Source organism: Phocoena phocoena, chromosome 6 (genome assembly GCF_963924675.1).
Source record: "Phocoena phocoena chromosome 6, mPhoPho1.1, whole genome shotgun sequence".
Lineage (NCBI taxonomy): Eukaryota > Metazoa > Chordata > Mammalia > Artiodactyla > Phocoenidae > Phocoena > Phocoena phocoena.
Genome location: NC_089224.1, coordinates 97,620,483 through 97,636,767, shown reverse-complemented (window position 1 = coordinate 97,636,767; position 16,285 = coordinate 97,620,483). Strand labels below are relative to the sequence as shown.

The 16,285-nt window shown below is 46.0% G+C and overlaps 1 protein-coding gene across 1 annotated transcript in view; it reads right to left on the bottom strand.

Moving 5' to 3' along the window:
• PAPPA (pappalysin 1) overlaps positions 1-16,285 on the bottom strand; it is a 251,444-nt gene that overhangs the window by 172,847 nt on the left and 62,312 nt on the right. Inside the window, exons 5-6 of the mRNA XM_065878999.1 lie at positions 9,122-9,314; positions 2,164-2,285 (exon numbers count right to left, since the gene is read on the bottom strand). Of these exons, the coding sequence (XP_065735071.1) occupies positions 2,164-2,285; positions 9,122-9,314 (315 nt within the window). The remainder of the gene's footprint in view (positions 1-2,163; positions 2,286-9,121; positions 9,315-16,285) is intronic.

Sequence of the window (16,285 nt, the reverse complement as noted above, 5' to 3'; positions counted from 1 at the left end):
CTCACTGTCGTGGCCCCCCCTCCCGTTACGGAGCACAGGCTCCGGACGCGCAGATGGCTCACGGGCTCAGCCGCTCCGCGGCATGTGGGATCTTCCCGGACCGGGGCACGAACCCGTGTCCCCTGCATCGGCAGGCGGACTCTCAACCACTGCGCCACCAGGGAAGCCCCTCTCACATTCTTAAATGTACCTTGTTCACTGGTGTGTTAACATTTCCTGGGTGGCACGAGTCTCAATTTGGGGCGAGGCCCCCTACACAGCACAAGCCTCATCACACCCGATGGTGATTGCCCACGTACTCATCTGACTCCCCTATTAGACAGTCAGCTCTGCCCAGTCCATGTGCCCAGCACAGTCCCTATGGTGGGCAGAGATGAGATGGGTTCATTCCTTGCATGGAAGAGACCCATACCTTCTTCTGTGAGAACCCAACGTGGGTTCAGTTTGGGTGAAAAAGTTACCACTGCAGATTTTAGGAAGAACTTTCTAACAGATGGAGCTAGAATGGGAAGGCCAAGGAAATACACGAGCTGGTGCTGGGAGAGCCTCGGTGAGGGAGGGCACAAAGGGGATTCCTGCCCGGGGTGGGACCTGGGGCTGGATGACCCCAGGCATCCCTTCCACGGCTGACAGCCTGTGATTCTGTGAGGTTGAGCTAAGGGTTTCTCCCAGGCATCTCTCTGGCTTTACATTCCGGATGAATTTGTTTAGAGTTCCCCAGTTCGACTCTCATTTTTATTTTAAGCTATTTTAGAAGATAACAGAGCACAGCGCTGTCATTTTTCTCCCTCACTTTTCTCTCTGATCCCTCTCCCTTGCTTTATTCTATCTCTGGCTTTTTCTTTTTCAACCTTCTTTCTAAAAATATAAAGGGAGACGGGGGAGTTCTCACTGAACCTCAGTGAGGAGTCAGATTCTGCTCCCTCTGGTGGACTGGGGTCCCCACCCAAAGACAGCTGGCAGGAGCTGACCTGCATAGCAGAATGAAGGACAGAGAGGGGGCTTCTAAGTGGAAGTCTCTGAAGGCAATGGAGGGCGAGACGGAGGACTGAGGGGTCTCTGCCAGCCTGGCTTCAGGGACTAGACCTGTGCCCCAAAGAAAGAGACACTGCAGGAGGAAACGGAATAGGCAATTTTCCATGAGATTCTCTAAGTTGCAAGCTCTCTTCCTTCAGGGCCAAGCGACAGTGCAACAAAGCATTGGGTGAAAGGCAGTTTCTTAATTTCTCTAGAAAACTGAGGGGCAGTGAGCTGTACTGTAAGGTAGCACAGAGATTGTTGGCTCCTGGGGAGGCCTGGGAGACGTCCCTGTGCAGGGGAGGTCTGGTCATGGGTGGAGCCGCAACCGTGGCAGTCATGAGGTGCTTCCTGCTAGTGCCTTGCGGATAAATGGATCCTGAAAAGGAGGTTTCATGGAAGGAAACCGAGAGGAAGAGTTGTGACACATGTAAGAAGGCCCTGGGTACCCCAGAAGTAACTGCGGAAGAATCAAAGGCTAGTGATGTGTATTGATTCTAACGTGACCTTGTTTATTTATGCCCTCACAGGCTGTCAGGGTCTGGGGCATATATAAACATACACATACTGTGTCTTGTCAGGTGTGTGGCCTTGGGCACTTACTTAATACCTCAGGGAATCTGTTTCTTCATATGTGAAGTGGCATGACATGCTCAGGGCAGTGCAGGTGCTCAAAAGACTTGTGTTGAACAAATGCATGAATACTGGCCTTGATGTAGGGTTTCGAAAGGGTACAAACTCCTACTGATACAATGAATCAATTCTGGAGTTCTAATATACAGCATGGTGACTACAGTTAACAATACTGTATTGAAAATTGCTTAGAGAGGAAATCTTAAATGTTCTCACTTAAAAAAAAACCGGAAATATGAGGTGACAGATGTGTTAACTAACCTTACCGTGGTGACTTTGAAATACACACATGTATTAAATCATCACACTGCACTCCTTAAACTTACATAGTGTTATATGTCAATTATACCTCAATAAAGCTGAGAAAAAAAAAAAAAAGACTGGCCTTGTAGGGCGATCTTCAGATCAAATGAGATAGTACCTGAAAAAAACCATTAAAACCATAAAACTCCACCTATATCGAAAGTGTTCTTTGCACACCCAACCAGCAAAAGAGCTTCCAGGCTGGCTTACCTTCTGCTTCCCGAGGACTCCAGTGTCCTGATGGGCCACAGGGCATCGGGGAGGAGGCGTTGAAGGCATATTGCACCAGGATTCTCCCTTCCAGGCAAAGGTCACAGGCTGATCCCAATTCTCTAGGAGGCCAAGGAAAATGCACCGACTTAGGAACAGTTGAATGAGTCCCTGGCTTGACTAAGCCAAAGGCGGAGGTTACAACCAATCTATGTTCTCCAGTCTTCCCAGAGCTTCCAGAATATGACCATGAGTGAAATTCTTCCCCACTGCCCACGAGGGCCGTGTTTGGGCCTAAGTGGCTTCTGTTCTGATGGGGGATACACTTTAATTCTAAACAGCCCAGAATCAACAGAATCAACTTACTACCTGCACTAATCTTCATCTCATCCATCATTTAAAGTTCTCTTGAAGATCTGACGTGTGGTTGTGAGAAAATCTTTTGCCCTTGCCCCATTGGACCTCAAATTATATTCTTTTAACAATATCTGTCAGGTACCTACCATATGCAGGAACCATCCAGTATCCTAGGTATTAAATAGGAAGAAGGCGTGGTTCAGTTCCTTCACCTGAAAATGAGTAGGCTGAACTAGATGATGCCTAAAGAATCTTCTAGCCCTGACATTCTGGGGCTGGATGAGTCACTCTTTGATTTTACAGTCAAAAACAGTTTCCTAACCATGCCATCTAATTCATTTTAGCAGCTTTCCAAGGGGCAAGCCAATCCCTCAATGGGACCAGCCCAGCCCCAGAAGTAGAATGTTACGGTGGCTTTCCCTATCATCTAGTGTCTTATGTGTCTGGATTCAATCTCCCTTTAGCCACAACAGACTCTGGGATCCTACTTGTTCTCCAGACTTGGCTCCTGTTTAGGAGACAGTTGCTGGGAAGGGAGGGGGATAAGCCCTCTCCTCATGTAACGAGGGTGAGTGAGCCCAAAACTCTGTAAATCTGAGCAACTCCTACAGAGGGACTGGAAAGGGAAAATGTCAAGAAATGTCATAGCCCAACCCATTATTTCTCAAAATGCAATGGTCCTTCCAATACCTCTTTCCTAGGAGAATCACTATACTTTGGCTACCTGACAGATACAGTGGAGGAACCCTATCTCAAGCCTTAGGGCTTTTGCTTCATAGGGAACCTCCGTAGCCCCTGGGCTCACATGCTTGTCAACATCACAGCCTGCTGGTGGTCCTCATCCCTCCTCCACCCAGCTGCCAGGGAGCTCAACCCCAAACCTAAATCTGAACACTTCACGTCCCTGCTTACCTACTTACATGGTGGTCAACATACGTGGTTTAACGTAGGTATGGATGGATGGATAAATACCAGTCATTCCAGTATGTTGCTGAGACCCATGATGAACCTAGTCTAGACCCTCAAACTGCAGATCCTGCATCCTCAGCCTTATCACTGTAGATGTGAAACCATACACAGGTGGAGATGTTATGGGCCCACGGATATTCAGTGAGAGGAGAGCGATTAAATGGCCTAAGGTTGATCTGCTCAGTGCAATGGTAAAAGCAGTTTTTATAAGAAATACTTATAGAGATGACTAAATTTTATGGAAAAATGCATGAGCTATCATGTTAAGTGAAAGTCATATTCAAAACTGTATCTATAGCAGCATCTCAATGCTGTTCTAATAATTTTTTTTTTTTTTTTTTTGCGGTACGCGGGCCCTCTCACTGTTGTGGCCCCTCCCGCTGCGGAGCACAGGCTCCGGACGCGCAGGCTCAGCGGCCATGGCTCATGGGCCCAGCCGCTCTGCGGCATGTGGGATCTTCCCGGACCGGGGCACGAACCCGTGTCCCCTGCATCGGCAGGCACACTCTCAACCACTGTGCCACCAGGGAAGCCCTGTTCTCATAATCTTAATGCAACAAAATATTATCAGCAGTAACTTCTAGGTGGTAGAACACAGGATGATTCCTCCCTCCCTCCTTTTATTCCTTCTGGTTTTCTGAACTTTCTATATATTTGCAGTATGTATAAGGCACTCCTGGACTAGCAGTAATGATGATTATACAAATATGCTTGCAGGCAGGGGATGAGGAGAGCAGAGAGAGGTGCTCAGCACCACTCTGGTTCCATTACAATGACCACAATCCATGCATAGCAACTCAGAGTCACAGGACTGGCTTTATGACGACAGTGAGATTACAAACATCCTTGTATGGAATCAGGAGTCGCGCCGACCTTTATGGTAATTGAGCCTTTCTACTTCTTTAGATGCTCTGTTTTAGATGATACACATATAGTCACCTGCGCTTCACTGAGTTCTTGATACAGTGTAGGTTCCCAATAAACACTCTGATGAGTGAATAAGCCATCATCCACCTGACAATAAAGGTGCCTAATTTACACAGAGCTCTACCAAGTGCATTGCCTCATGTTCGATCACCGGTTCATGTGTTCATTCAATATTTCATCTATTCATTCAGTGGATACTCATTGAACAGCCGCCGGTTGTTAGCACCGTACAACTACCAGACATTAACCATCCAAGGGTGAGTACATTTGGTGTGGTACCTGCCCTCATAAGAGCTTTCCATCCAGCAGAGGCAACGGTCCCTAAACAAACAGATCAATAGATATAACAGTACAGATTCAGCCTTTCTAGAAGGAAAGCTGATAGATGATGTAGGAGAGAATAATGGGGTGGAGCGTGCTGGGCTTATTTAGATTGGCATAATCATAGAAGGTGTTAGTCAAGGTATGGTGAAGAATGACACAGAGTGGGAGTAAAGCATTCCAGGTTCAGTCTAAAGGTATGTAAAGGACCTAAGCAAGAAAGAAGGGCTTGGTCCATAAGGGGCCTTAAAGAAACCTGAGTGGCAAGAGTCACAGATGAAGGAAAGAGCAGTAAGAGAGGCAAGGGCCAGATCATGGGAGGTGCCGTAGACTACGCGTTAGATTACACATAGAAGTAATGGGAGACCACTGGAGGGTTGTAACACATGGGTGACGTGACCTAATTCACATTCTAAAATGATAAGTCTGAATGGTGAATGAAGAATAAGTTGGGCACAAGTAAAAGCAAAGTCAGTAACTAAACAGCAAAGGTGGGTGATCCTGAGTATGGTGGGTGATGATGTTCCCATTTTATAGTTAAGGAAACTGAGAAGCGTGAGGACAAAGTAACCAAAATCATAGCTCAGAAAGTCACAGAGTCAAAATGGGCTTTACCAAAATCAGGCAATGTCCTACATACATTCAGGGAGCGCACAGTATGTGTTTCTAATCTTCGGCATTTCTTTGATTTCAGTGGGCACCTGTATCTACACAGACAGACACACACAGACACACACACACACACACACACACACACACCGAAATCACAGAAATACAGGATGCTAACACAGGAAGAGATCATCTTTCTTACCCAGGTTCCATGAGAATCAAAGTTTAAAGCTCCAAATCTGTGCTGTCTAATACAGCAGCCCCTAATCACATGTGGCTATTTAAACTTAAATGAATTAAATAAATGTAGAATTCACTTCAGTTCCTCATTTAAACTTGTCACATTTCACTTGCTCCACAGCCACAGTTGACTAATGGCCACCATACTGGACACTGCAGAATGTTCTGTTGAACAGTGCTTGTCTAAGGCATCCACTGTACATAATGAATTAACCTCTCTCCTATGCATCTAAAATGGTACTAGTTATGTACCATCCTTAGGAGAACTGAGAAAACAGTTAATCAAAAGTCATTTTCTGTGTTCTGAGATTTGGAAAAGGAACCTTGGTTGCACAAGGCTAGATCCCCTTGAGCTGACAGATCAGAAAAGTGAGGCTGAAGAGGAAGAAGAAATGGATGAGGCTGCAAAGACTTCAGACCCAGGTCTCTTGGTCCCCAGTCCAGCATTCTTTCCAATACACCACAGCCCATTGTTCGGAAAAACGCAACCATCTAGTCAACACATGTTTGCAAGACAGATAAAAATAAAGGAGTTAAAAAAGCCAGGGGTGGCCTTGAATTATTTATTCAGTTGCCCATGTGTGAGGACACAGGCTGTGGGAGGATCTGAATATGTTTTTTTAAGGAAAACCCTTGTATTCTCTTAGACCACAGATGTGAGGAACAGCAGGAGGACACGAGGATGGCCAGGGGCGAGAGGTTGGCATTGATGAATGTAGTGGAAAACACCAGAGATTTTTCAGGGAAAGAGAACTTTTCAAGTAGCTCAACAGCTCTGGAAAACTGTACAAGAAGGGAGCTTGTATTTCCTGAACACAGAGCGTGTGTGCTAGGCATAGCGCAGAGGTCATCTTGTGGAATTCGCCACAAAAGCCAGGGGAAGTGAGCCTGGTCAGCACCTTTTATGGAACAAGATGCAGAGGGCCAGAGAGGATCAGAGAAGGGAGATGACTTGCCCAAGGTCCCATAGGCTGGGAGTGGTGAAGCTGAGACTGGAACACAGACAACTTGACATCAAAGCTCGCACACTTTGTACTAAGCCGATTTCCATCAGTAGGAACTCCGTGTGTATGGGAGGGTGACAGTTCCATTCCTTTACAACAATTTATTGAACTTGTTGACCTATTTCCTTTAGCCATAGACTATGGTCTACATAGCTGTTAACCCTAATTAGACGTGTTTCTAAAATGTCAGTTTTAATTTAACATATGATAACTCCGCTGTGAAATCTCAGACTGAACAGAATAGCTATTGTATGAGCCTCAAGTACCAACTGACTATAGGTTATTAAAAACATATTGATTGAAGCTGAGGGCACTATGTAATAGAGACATATCTCATTACACAACAATTAGCCCTCCAATAGGTTTCCAACAATCAGATGGTATTTATTTAATGGACAAAAACTGCTTTATGAAACACAAATTGAATACATACACAGGAAGCTTCATTTACAAAACTTCCATTTTCAAGTGGAATCGAGGCCAAGCCTTGACCAAAAGTCTGATACTCCTCATTGCCACAGAAAAAATAAATAAATCTATGGGCTGCTGGAAAGCCTGCTCTGAAGTGTCACATGAGGTTTCCCAACCCCAGCTCTAAGCTCCCAGTGAGGACGGCTGGGGAAGAGGAAGGGGGGTTTCTACAGAGGGCCTAGGGAGTGCACTTCCTTTCCCCGTGATCACATCCATCCAGCTGTCAAATGAAGGCTCTAGATTCAGGGACTGATAGTAGTGTGGAAAACTGGAGCCCGAATTTAATGTGATGCCACGATCTAATATATTTTTTGCATACACACACGCACACACACACGTATACACCCATACTTGTGAGAGCTCCTTGCCACATTCTGTGGCCTTTTTTGAGGGGAGGGGTAACACCTCCTTCACAATTCAAAGTTTGGAAAGACTTAATGAAAGAACATGAGAGCCTCGGATAAGACACTGCAAAATGTGACTCGAAGCCCAGCTCCCACCACCTGCTATGGGCTTTTGGTCAAAGCTCTCCACCTCTTTGTGCGCCAGTCCCTACCTCATCTGGCAAATGCAGAAGTTGGTTCCCCTGTTATAGAATTACTGGAAAGATTAAATGAGACTGTATGGAAAGCATTTAGTACAGAATCCAGTGCAGAGTAAGCACTTGATAAACGGTGACAACCACGACCATAGAGTAATAATTAATCACTAGCTGGTTATTATTTCCACCATCATCAGTGTTGTATCATCATTATTGGATAAAACATCCCCAAGAAGGGCTGGAAGGGGGGCAATAGACTAATCTACCCAAAATTATAGTCAAGTTCCAACCAAAATAGAGGTCAACATCGCAGTACGTTTCATGACCCTTTAAAATCCCCTAAAGCTTGAGCTCCTCAGGGAGTCCCGATGCTGAAAGGCAGCACGAGAAACCGTTTGATTCAGGTTCCCACCTTCAGGCCATGAAGGCATCATTAGACCCACTTTTCAGCTGACAACAAGACTCAGGGAGGGAAAGTGACTTGCCCAAGGCCATACCACTAGTGAGTGGCAGACAGGAGCTGAACTGAGGTATCTTGTGCCTCAGTTTATCATCCTCTGCTCTTCTAAAAATTCTACCTTCAGTTCTATAAAACAGCACTAGGCACAGGCACAGATTCTAATTATACAAAAATACATGTGGGACTTCCCTGGTGGCACAGTGGTTAAGAATCCACCTGCCAATGCAGGGGACATGGGTTCGATCCCTGGTCCGGGAAGATCCCACATGCCACAGAGCAACTAAGTCCACGTGCCACAACGACTGAATCTGCGCTCCAGAGCCCACGAGACACAACTACACCAAGCCCGCGTGCCACAACTACTGAAGCCCATGCGCCTAGAGCCCATGCTCCACAACAAGAGAAGCCACCGCAATGAGAAGCCCACACATCGCAATGAACAGTAGCCCCTGTTCGCCGCAATTAGGGAAAGCCCACGCAGCACTGAAGACCCAACGCGGCCAAAAAAAAAAAAAAAAAAATCAGTGTTGAGCCCTGCTCAGCTCAATGCTGATTCAAGAGAAAGCTAAAAGCCTTAAAAAAAAAATTATATATTAAATAAATAAATTTATATATATATATGTATATATATGCCTGCGTATTCAGGTATAATGTACCCTTCATATACTATACGTATAGGAAGGTGTTAGCCCATTAACCAGAGGCAACGTCAACTCCCGAGCTCACGGCGATGAGACTAGTACCTCCATCGCAGAGGAAGTTCTGGCGACAGAGGTTTCCATGTTTTTAATGATAAAATGAAGCTAAATATTCACCACTTAAAATATGCATCATTACTCATGAATTTCTGTTAGCAATCATTCATGTATTCCCTGACCCCCAAATCTACATCGTGCCTCTATGGACCAGTCATTGTGCTAGTCGTGGCGAGCACTCGTTAAACAAGATCGAGAACAAGAAACACAGCGAAATCCCTCTCCAAGGCTGCTTCCCTTCCAAGTTTCCCTCTTCTTGGCAGGAGACAGAGAGGGGCATCAACACTTCACGGGCTACACTCACCTTTCAAAGAAGTGGCCGTCGATGGGCGGGAACCACTCCAGCATCACAGAGTCGGTCGTGTGGCCCACGATCTGGGGGGCAAGGGCGACAGGCGCCGGCTTCCTGGAGGGCTGCCAGCTCTGGTACACCAGGTCCAGGTAACAGTGCATTCTGGCGACTTGATTGGGCGTGAAGGAGTCAGTGCAGTCGTCATCTGCAAGCGGGCAGAGGGAGAGATAAGAACCTCGCTGCACGGGCGGGCAGGCAAGAGCATGATGTCTCCTGGTGGACCGGGAGCCAGCACCCCAGCCCCTGCCAACTCAGAGCTGGCCTCTTCCAGTGCTCAAGAGTTAATGGTCTGTGAACAAATTAGTGCAGTCATCACTTCTGGAGACAGGTGAGAGGGAACAGGAGGAAGGGGAGGGAGGATAGAACTGAAAAGGCACGTCTGAGCCTGGAGAGGGAGGTCACGGATAAGGACAAGGGCAAGACAAGCTGCTTTCCACGGGGCCCAAATCCCCTGGTCAGTAAGTCACACATTCCCTTATCCGCTCGCTCCCCACCAATCATTCAACCTCTCTCACTCATCCACTCATTTTCTTGTGTATTCACTCATTCACCCACTCACTTGTTCCTTCACTCACGCCTTCGCATTCATTCATCCACTCATTCATTAATTGTGCTGTTTACTGATGCAGTGATACTGGCCTTCAAACAAGCTTTCTGAGCATCGATTCCATAGTCTCTGCTCTAAGCCAAGGGCCAAGGAAACATAAAACATTCCTGCCCTCAAGGAGCTACCTGCCTAGTTATAGAGTGAAGGTCAGTTTGCTGTGTGGGTCAAGGTGGTTATAAGGCTGTTCAGGTCTGTGACACTGACTACTGATGAAGAGGAGTCGGCATGTAGAGGAAGGCGGAGGAACCGGAGAGGTGTCTGGATGTGGAACTGGAGGGCAACCAGGTTGCACAGCTAAGACCGAGAAAGAAAACGGAGGCATGGCGGGAGCGGGAGCTCAGGCCTGCAGGGCCAACGTGTCCTATGCAGCAAGCACGGGCCAGGAGTCAGGCAGACGCAGAAGCAGTCCAGGCCGAGTGTCCACGGCGGGAATACAAGGACAGTGACGCCTCCTGCACAGTGCTATCACCGGGAAATTCCCAGGCATGGGGCACTGTGCTTTGGACACATATAACCCTCCCACTAGTTTTAGAGTAAATACTGTGATTTCTGCATTGTACAGAGGAGGAAATTGAGGCTGAGAGAGGTCTACCTGCTTTTTAAAGAGCACAGAGCTAGGGGCAGATCTGAGATTCGAACCCAGGCAGTCTGGACTCCAAGGCCACGTTTCTAATCAATATGAGAACTTCTTTCTGAGGGTACATGAGACCTTGTCTGGGCAAAGCATCCTGCAGGTGCTTGATAAACAGGAGTGGAGCCTGAGTCTGAGGGGGGCTGGAATACAATCTCTTAATGTCTTTAGATCTAACGACCTTCAATTCTAGTCTCTCTTTTCTAGGATGCGGAATGAAGGCCATGACCCGAGACTTATCCACACCCGCCCCCAACCCCCCACCCCAAGGAAGAAGCTGGACTCCCATCTCTCCCTCCAACAGCTTTATTCAGCTGCCCCAGGGGCAGAGCAAGGCGCTGTTTTGGCTTGGTTTCCAAAAACACCACTTCCCAGAGGTGTCCGCCTGGTCAGGGTTTCTGCAGCTGGGCCCCAGACAGAGGAGCACGGAGATCGCCAGATCTTAAAACAAACCCGCCACTGGGAGTCCCGCAGCATAAACTCACTTCCCCTTATCAAACAAACAGAAAATAACTTTGGGCAGGTGCCGGTCAGTTGGACATGACCTTGAGAATCCAGCTTTGAGAAGGGACGGGGTACAAGGAGGTTATACACAGAAGCTGCCTCTGATCCCCTTAGCAATTTTTGACAGTCTCCTTTCCAGCACCCTGGGGAAGTCTTTCATACATTGGGTGTCCTTTGGAAAACACTGTAAAAGAGTGGCTAGTTACACAAATCACTCTCAAGCCCAGATACCCCCATGTAAATCCTTGGATACCAAACGTTCTATGGGTCCCCACTGCCTGGAGAATAGAGTCCGAACGCACTTGATGGTCTAAGAAGCGTCAGATCATCAGGTGCATTTTCCTTTGTTACTATGAACTTTGCACTTCATCCTGAAAGCTTTGGAAAAGCCACTGGATGGGTTACAGGCAGGAGAAGGACATGATGGCTAAGGAAGTAGGGGTTCTGTAGTTAGATTCATGCATGAGGAACCTGGAGTCAGGAATCTGGAGTCAAATGACTTTATGCCCTCAGTGCTTCGGTTTGCCCATCTGTAAAGTGGAGATGATGATGATAACAAGAGTGCTTATGTCAGAACACTGCCGAGGGTTATGAAAAGTGCAACATCAAGAGGTATGACCAATGCTCAGTGAATGCGCACTGCCTCGGGACCGGGAATAGCGTCTGTGTGTGTGCACGCGTGCATATGCACTAAGGTGGGTGAGTGCTGGAAAACCAGAAACAGGAAAAAATAACAGAATGTAAAATATTCATTCTCTTTGATCTCACAACATCCCATTTAGGAATTCAACAGATCGATACTCATGAACAAACTCGAGGGAAAACATACGTACAAGGATGTCTTTTGAAGCATCATTTACATAGTAAAAATATTAGACATAACACATCCACCTGTCAATAGGGGGATGACTCTGTACCTTGAGGCACATGTACAGAAGAGAATTCGAATCAGTCATTTCCAAAACAAGGAAGTAACTTTCAAACTCAGGTCCCTTGTGTGTAAATTGGGGACATTTAAATCAACCCCACTACTTAGAGTTGTGGTGTGGACTCCACGAGCTGGAACGTATAAAGCATTTATCAAGATGAAGGAAGAAGAAAAACTGCAAAGTTTTTCCTCTCTACATTCTGATTTGTTTGCTTTTCTTCCCCCAAAGAAGCATATTTTCCTTTTCTAACTTAAACATTAGCCGTTTCCATGTCTGTCAATAAAAAAGTTTGAAAAACGGACAGGTGATAGAACCTGGTAGGAGAACAGAACTGTACCTGAACTTTAAAGCTTTAGTCGGAAAATGTCCCTCCCAGGGTAGATCGCTTAGAGACTGAACTGCTACCAGAATCTTGGGTGAGGTAAGGGTTTCTGTTTATCATAAAGGCTCTGCCTCAATTAGCTGACATCTCGGGTCAGCCCCTCTTAGCTTTCTGCCATCACGGGCTTTCCCTCCTGATATCTGTGGCCACTTGATCCTGGTCTCTAGGACCAGCCAACCCATCTTGTTCTTCTGTCCCCACGTTGTCCCCAAGCAGAAAGGACTTTGGGGGGATATCAGTATTCTGGGGGCCTGCACCAGTCCGCATGCTGTTGAAGTTGTGCCCTGAGTTTTCTAATCAAACTCTGCTCTCAAGAACAATTTCCATCCGTAGCTGGAAGGGCACAGAGCATGGAGGTTCAGGGCCTCCACTCCCCGTGGAGCCTTGGGCACAATGCTGACCCCTGACAGCCTCATTTCTACCCGCTGTAAAATAAGGAATCGTGATGCTAACTGCTTCCTACAGCTGATGAAAGCATTTAACAAGCTCACCCATTTCTAGCGCGTGAATAACTGAGTTGCCCTTTGTAAAAGTCTCTGCCTTTTTGTTGTTTTAAAAATAATGATAATAACAGCAACAGCAGTAAGTGATTATATTCACTGTAGAGCATTTGGAATGTGCTTAGAATACTGCAAAGAAATAAACGCTACCGTAAACATTACCTAGAGATAATACAATTAATATCTAGTATACACATATATGTATGTGTAGATGGATGTGAATACCTACAGTGAATTTCTGTAATTCTTATCACAAACATCATATATATAATTGTGATCATATATGATATATATTCCAGGTTTTACACTATACATTAGGCTCTGGGCTGTTTTCACGCTAAACTGAACAAATAATCCTACTAATTGTCACTTATTGAGCACGAGTTATAGTACCAAGGACAGATCTAAAGCCTTCACCTGTACAATCACACCTACTGTCATGCAAGGTAAGGGTGATTAACCTCCATGGTATCCATGAAGTAACAGGCCCAGAGAGAAGTAACTTGCCTGAGGTCAAAGGCTAGCACACAGAGGATTCAAGTTGGTCCCCACACTGCACACTTCACACTCTGAACCACTAGGTGACTCTGCTTTGTGGCCCTCAGCCATCTGCTACGCATCTTCAGTGATCACAGAACGTTCTATCATACGGGTACCTTGTGATTTATTTCAGCAACCCATTGTCTTTGGACTTGTAGGAAGCTTCTGTTTTTTCACACGTATAAAAGCACTTCTTTTCTATGCTTGGCAGACAGTAAATGTCTAATTAATATTTGGAGAATAAACATTGCTCAGAACATTTTTAGGACTAAACCTTTAAACACATCAACTGATTTAATTTCCTTAGGATATAATTCTTAGAGGTGGGACTTCTGGGTCAAAACGTATGTGCATATTAAAAGAGACACACAGAACAACGGAGACAAGACACTTGCTCCCAAAGGCTGGGGAAGGCCTGGTTTCCACACTCTTGAGGAGGCAGGGCCTGGAGGGTCCTCTTGGTTGGCTCCCTGTGGCCTATTACCTTCAGGAAGTAAAATCTGAGCCGCTGCCCTTCTATCTGCCTGGGGATTATCCAACAGCTCAACGTGACCGCACTCACCCGGTGCTCGACCTGGCTTGCCCCATCACCTGCCTGGTGTCTGCTTAATCTGAGCAGTTGGGACTCTCTTAAACTTCCCCAGTATCAGAAAGGGAGCCAAATAATTCTTGCTTAAATGCAGGCTCTGCAATAGAAGGCGTGCCTTGTTTTTGCTGTGTGACCCTGGGAAAGTGACTTAAACTCCCTAAGCCACACTTTCTGCATCTGTAAAATGGGTGCAATAGTAATAGCATTTACTCCATTGGGTTATTTTGAGGATTCAATGAGACAAGCCTAAGAAGTGTTTCCCACAGCGTCTGGCATACCACAGGTACTCAGTAATTTCTGAAGACCTGTCACCAGCCATGTTCAATTAATTAAAATTACTTAGGACTAACAATTCAGCTCCTCAGTCTCACTTGCCGTGCTTCAAGTGTTCAACAGCCACAAGCAGCTAACGGCTACCATACAGGGCAGCGCAGACACAGAACACACACAGCTCTGCAGCAAGTTGGAGGACCCAGGAAGGAAGGAACTCGGAGCAGCTGAGCCGGCAAGGTCTCCACCCTCTTGCCTTGACTGCAAACCCCCTGTGCATTGCTCTCCCCAGCCCTGAGAACCCGATCCTGGTCTGCATTTTGAATTTCATCCAGCTGCTTTTGTCACCTCATCTATCAGAGATCGTAAGGAAAACAAACATTTCAAAGTTCGTGGTTGCCTTGAATATGCTTTTGCGGGTGTAAGTTTGTTATCGTAGCTCAGTGAATTAGTTCTGCTGTTAATGGGTCACTGAGCTGAGGGGTTCCTTTAAAAAAACAACATTAAATCAATCACCCTTTAGATCTGTACAAAGGGGAACAAAAAAAGATTTAGTTTATGGGGGTCTGGTAGCTAGTGGCAGCTCCTGACCCCTAAGAGGCCGGCAAACTTCCAAACTCATGTTATTGTTTATTTTCCATGTGCATTGAGCTGGCCAAGGAAAGGTGCTATAGAAATGGAACGAAAGCAGGGCCCTGTGAGAGGACAGGGCACCGGATGTGAGATGCAGGCTTGGCTGGGAATGGGAGCCCAGCAGGAATCTGCTTTTGAGGAAATACCCAGTACTCGGGTCTTTTTTAGAGACCCAAAACTAAGGACCGTTTACGGTGCCAAGGGTAGGCACTGACCCTTCAAGAGACCTCAGGTGTGAACTGTAGGAACCTGAAACTGGAGAGGCCCCCAGAGGTCATCAGCGCAAATGGAAAACCAGGAAGACCCACGGGCAATCATCGAATTCATTGGGTTTCAGGAGGGAAATCCTCTCTTCGAATGCAATCTGAGGCAAAACTCCAACAGAAACGGAAAACTGTGGGAAGGGGGCTCCCCTGTTTCAAGCAGAGATGGAGACCTAGAGGCACACAGCCACTCAGGGCAGCCCCCCGAGGCGTATCTGTGGGACAGAGCTCGAAAGCCACCCAAAGTGCTCAATATCCCACTCAGCCATCAGCTAGGTCTCATTTGAAGAGAGGCATGAGAGTAAACGAGAAAAAAAAAAATACTTGGAGTCACCAAAATATACAAGCAGCTCATGCAGCTCAATATTAAAAAAACAAACAACCCAATCCAATAATGGGCAGAAGACCTAAACAGACATTTCTCCAAAGAAGATATACAGATTGCCAACAAACACATGAAAGGATGCTCAACATCACTAATCATTAGAGAAATGCAAATCAAAACTACAATGAGGTATCACCTCACACTGGTCAGAATGGCCATCATCAAAAAATCTACAAACATATATACAATGGAATATTACTCAGCCAGAAAAGGGAATGAAACTGGGTCATTTGTTGAGACGTGGATGGATCTAGAGACTCATACAGAGTGAAGTAAGTCAGAAAGAGAAAAACATATTGTATATTAACGCGTATATGTGGACACTAGAAAAATGTACAGATGAACCGGTTTGCAGGGCAGAAACTGAGACACAGATGTAGAGAACAAACGTATGGCCACCAAGGGGGGAAAGCAGTGGGGGTGGGGGTGGGGTGTGATGAATTGGGGGATTGGGATTGACACGTATACACTGATGTGTATAAAATTGATGACTAATAAGGACCTGCTGTATAAAAAATATAAATAAAATTAAATTAAAAAATTAAAAAAAAATCTACAAACAATAAATGCTGGAGAGGGTGTGGAGAAAAGGGAACCTTCCTGCACTGTTGGTGGGAATGTAAATTGGTACAGCCACTATGGAGAATAGTACTGAGGTTCCTTAAAAAACTACAAATAGAACTACCATACGACCCAGCAATCCCACTACTGGGCGTATACCCTGAGAAAACCATAATTCAAAAAGAGTCATGTACCACAATGTTCACTGCAGCTCTATTTACAATAGCCAGGACATGGAAGCAACCTAAGTGTCCATCGACAGATGAATGGTTAAAGAAGACGTGGCACATATATACAATGGAATAGTACTCAGCCATAAAAA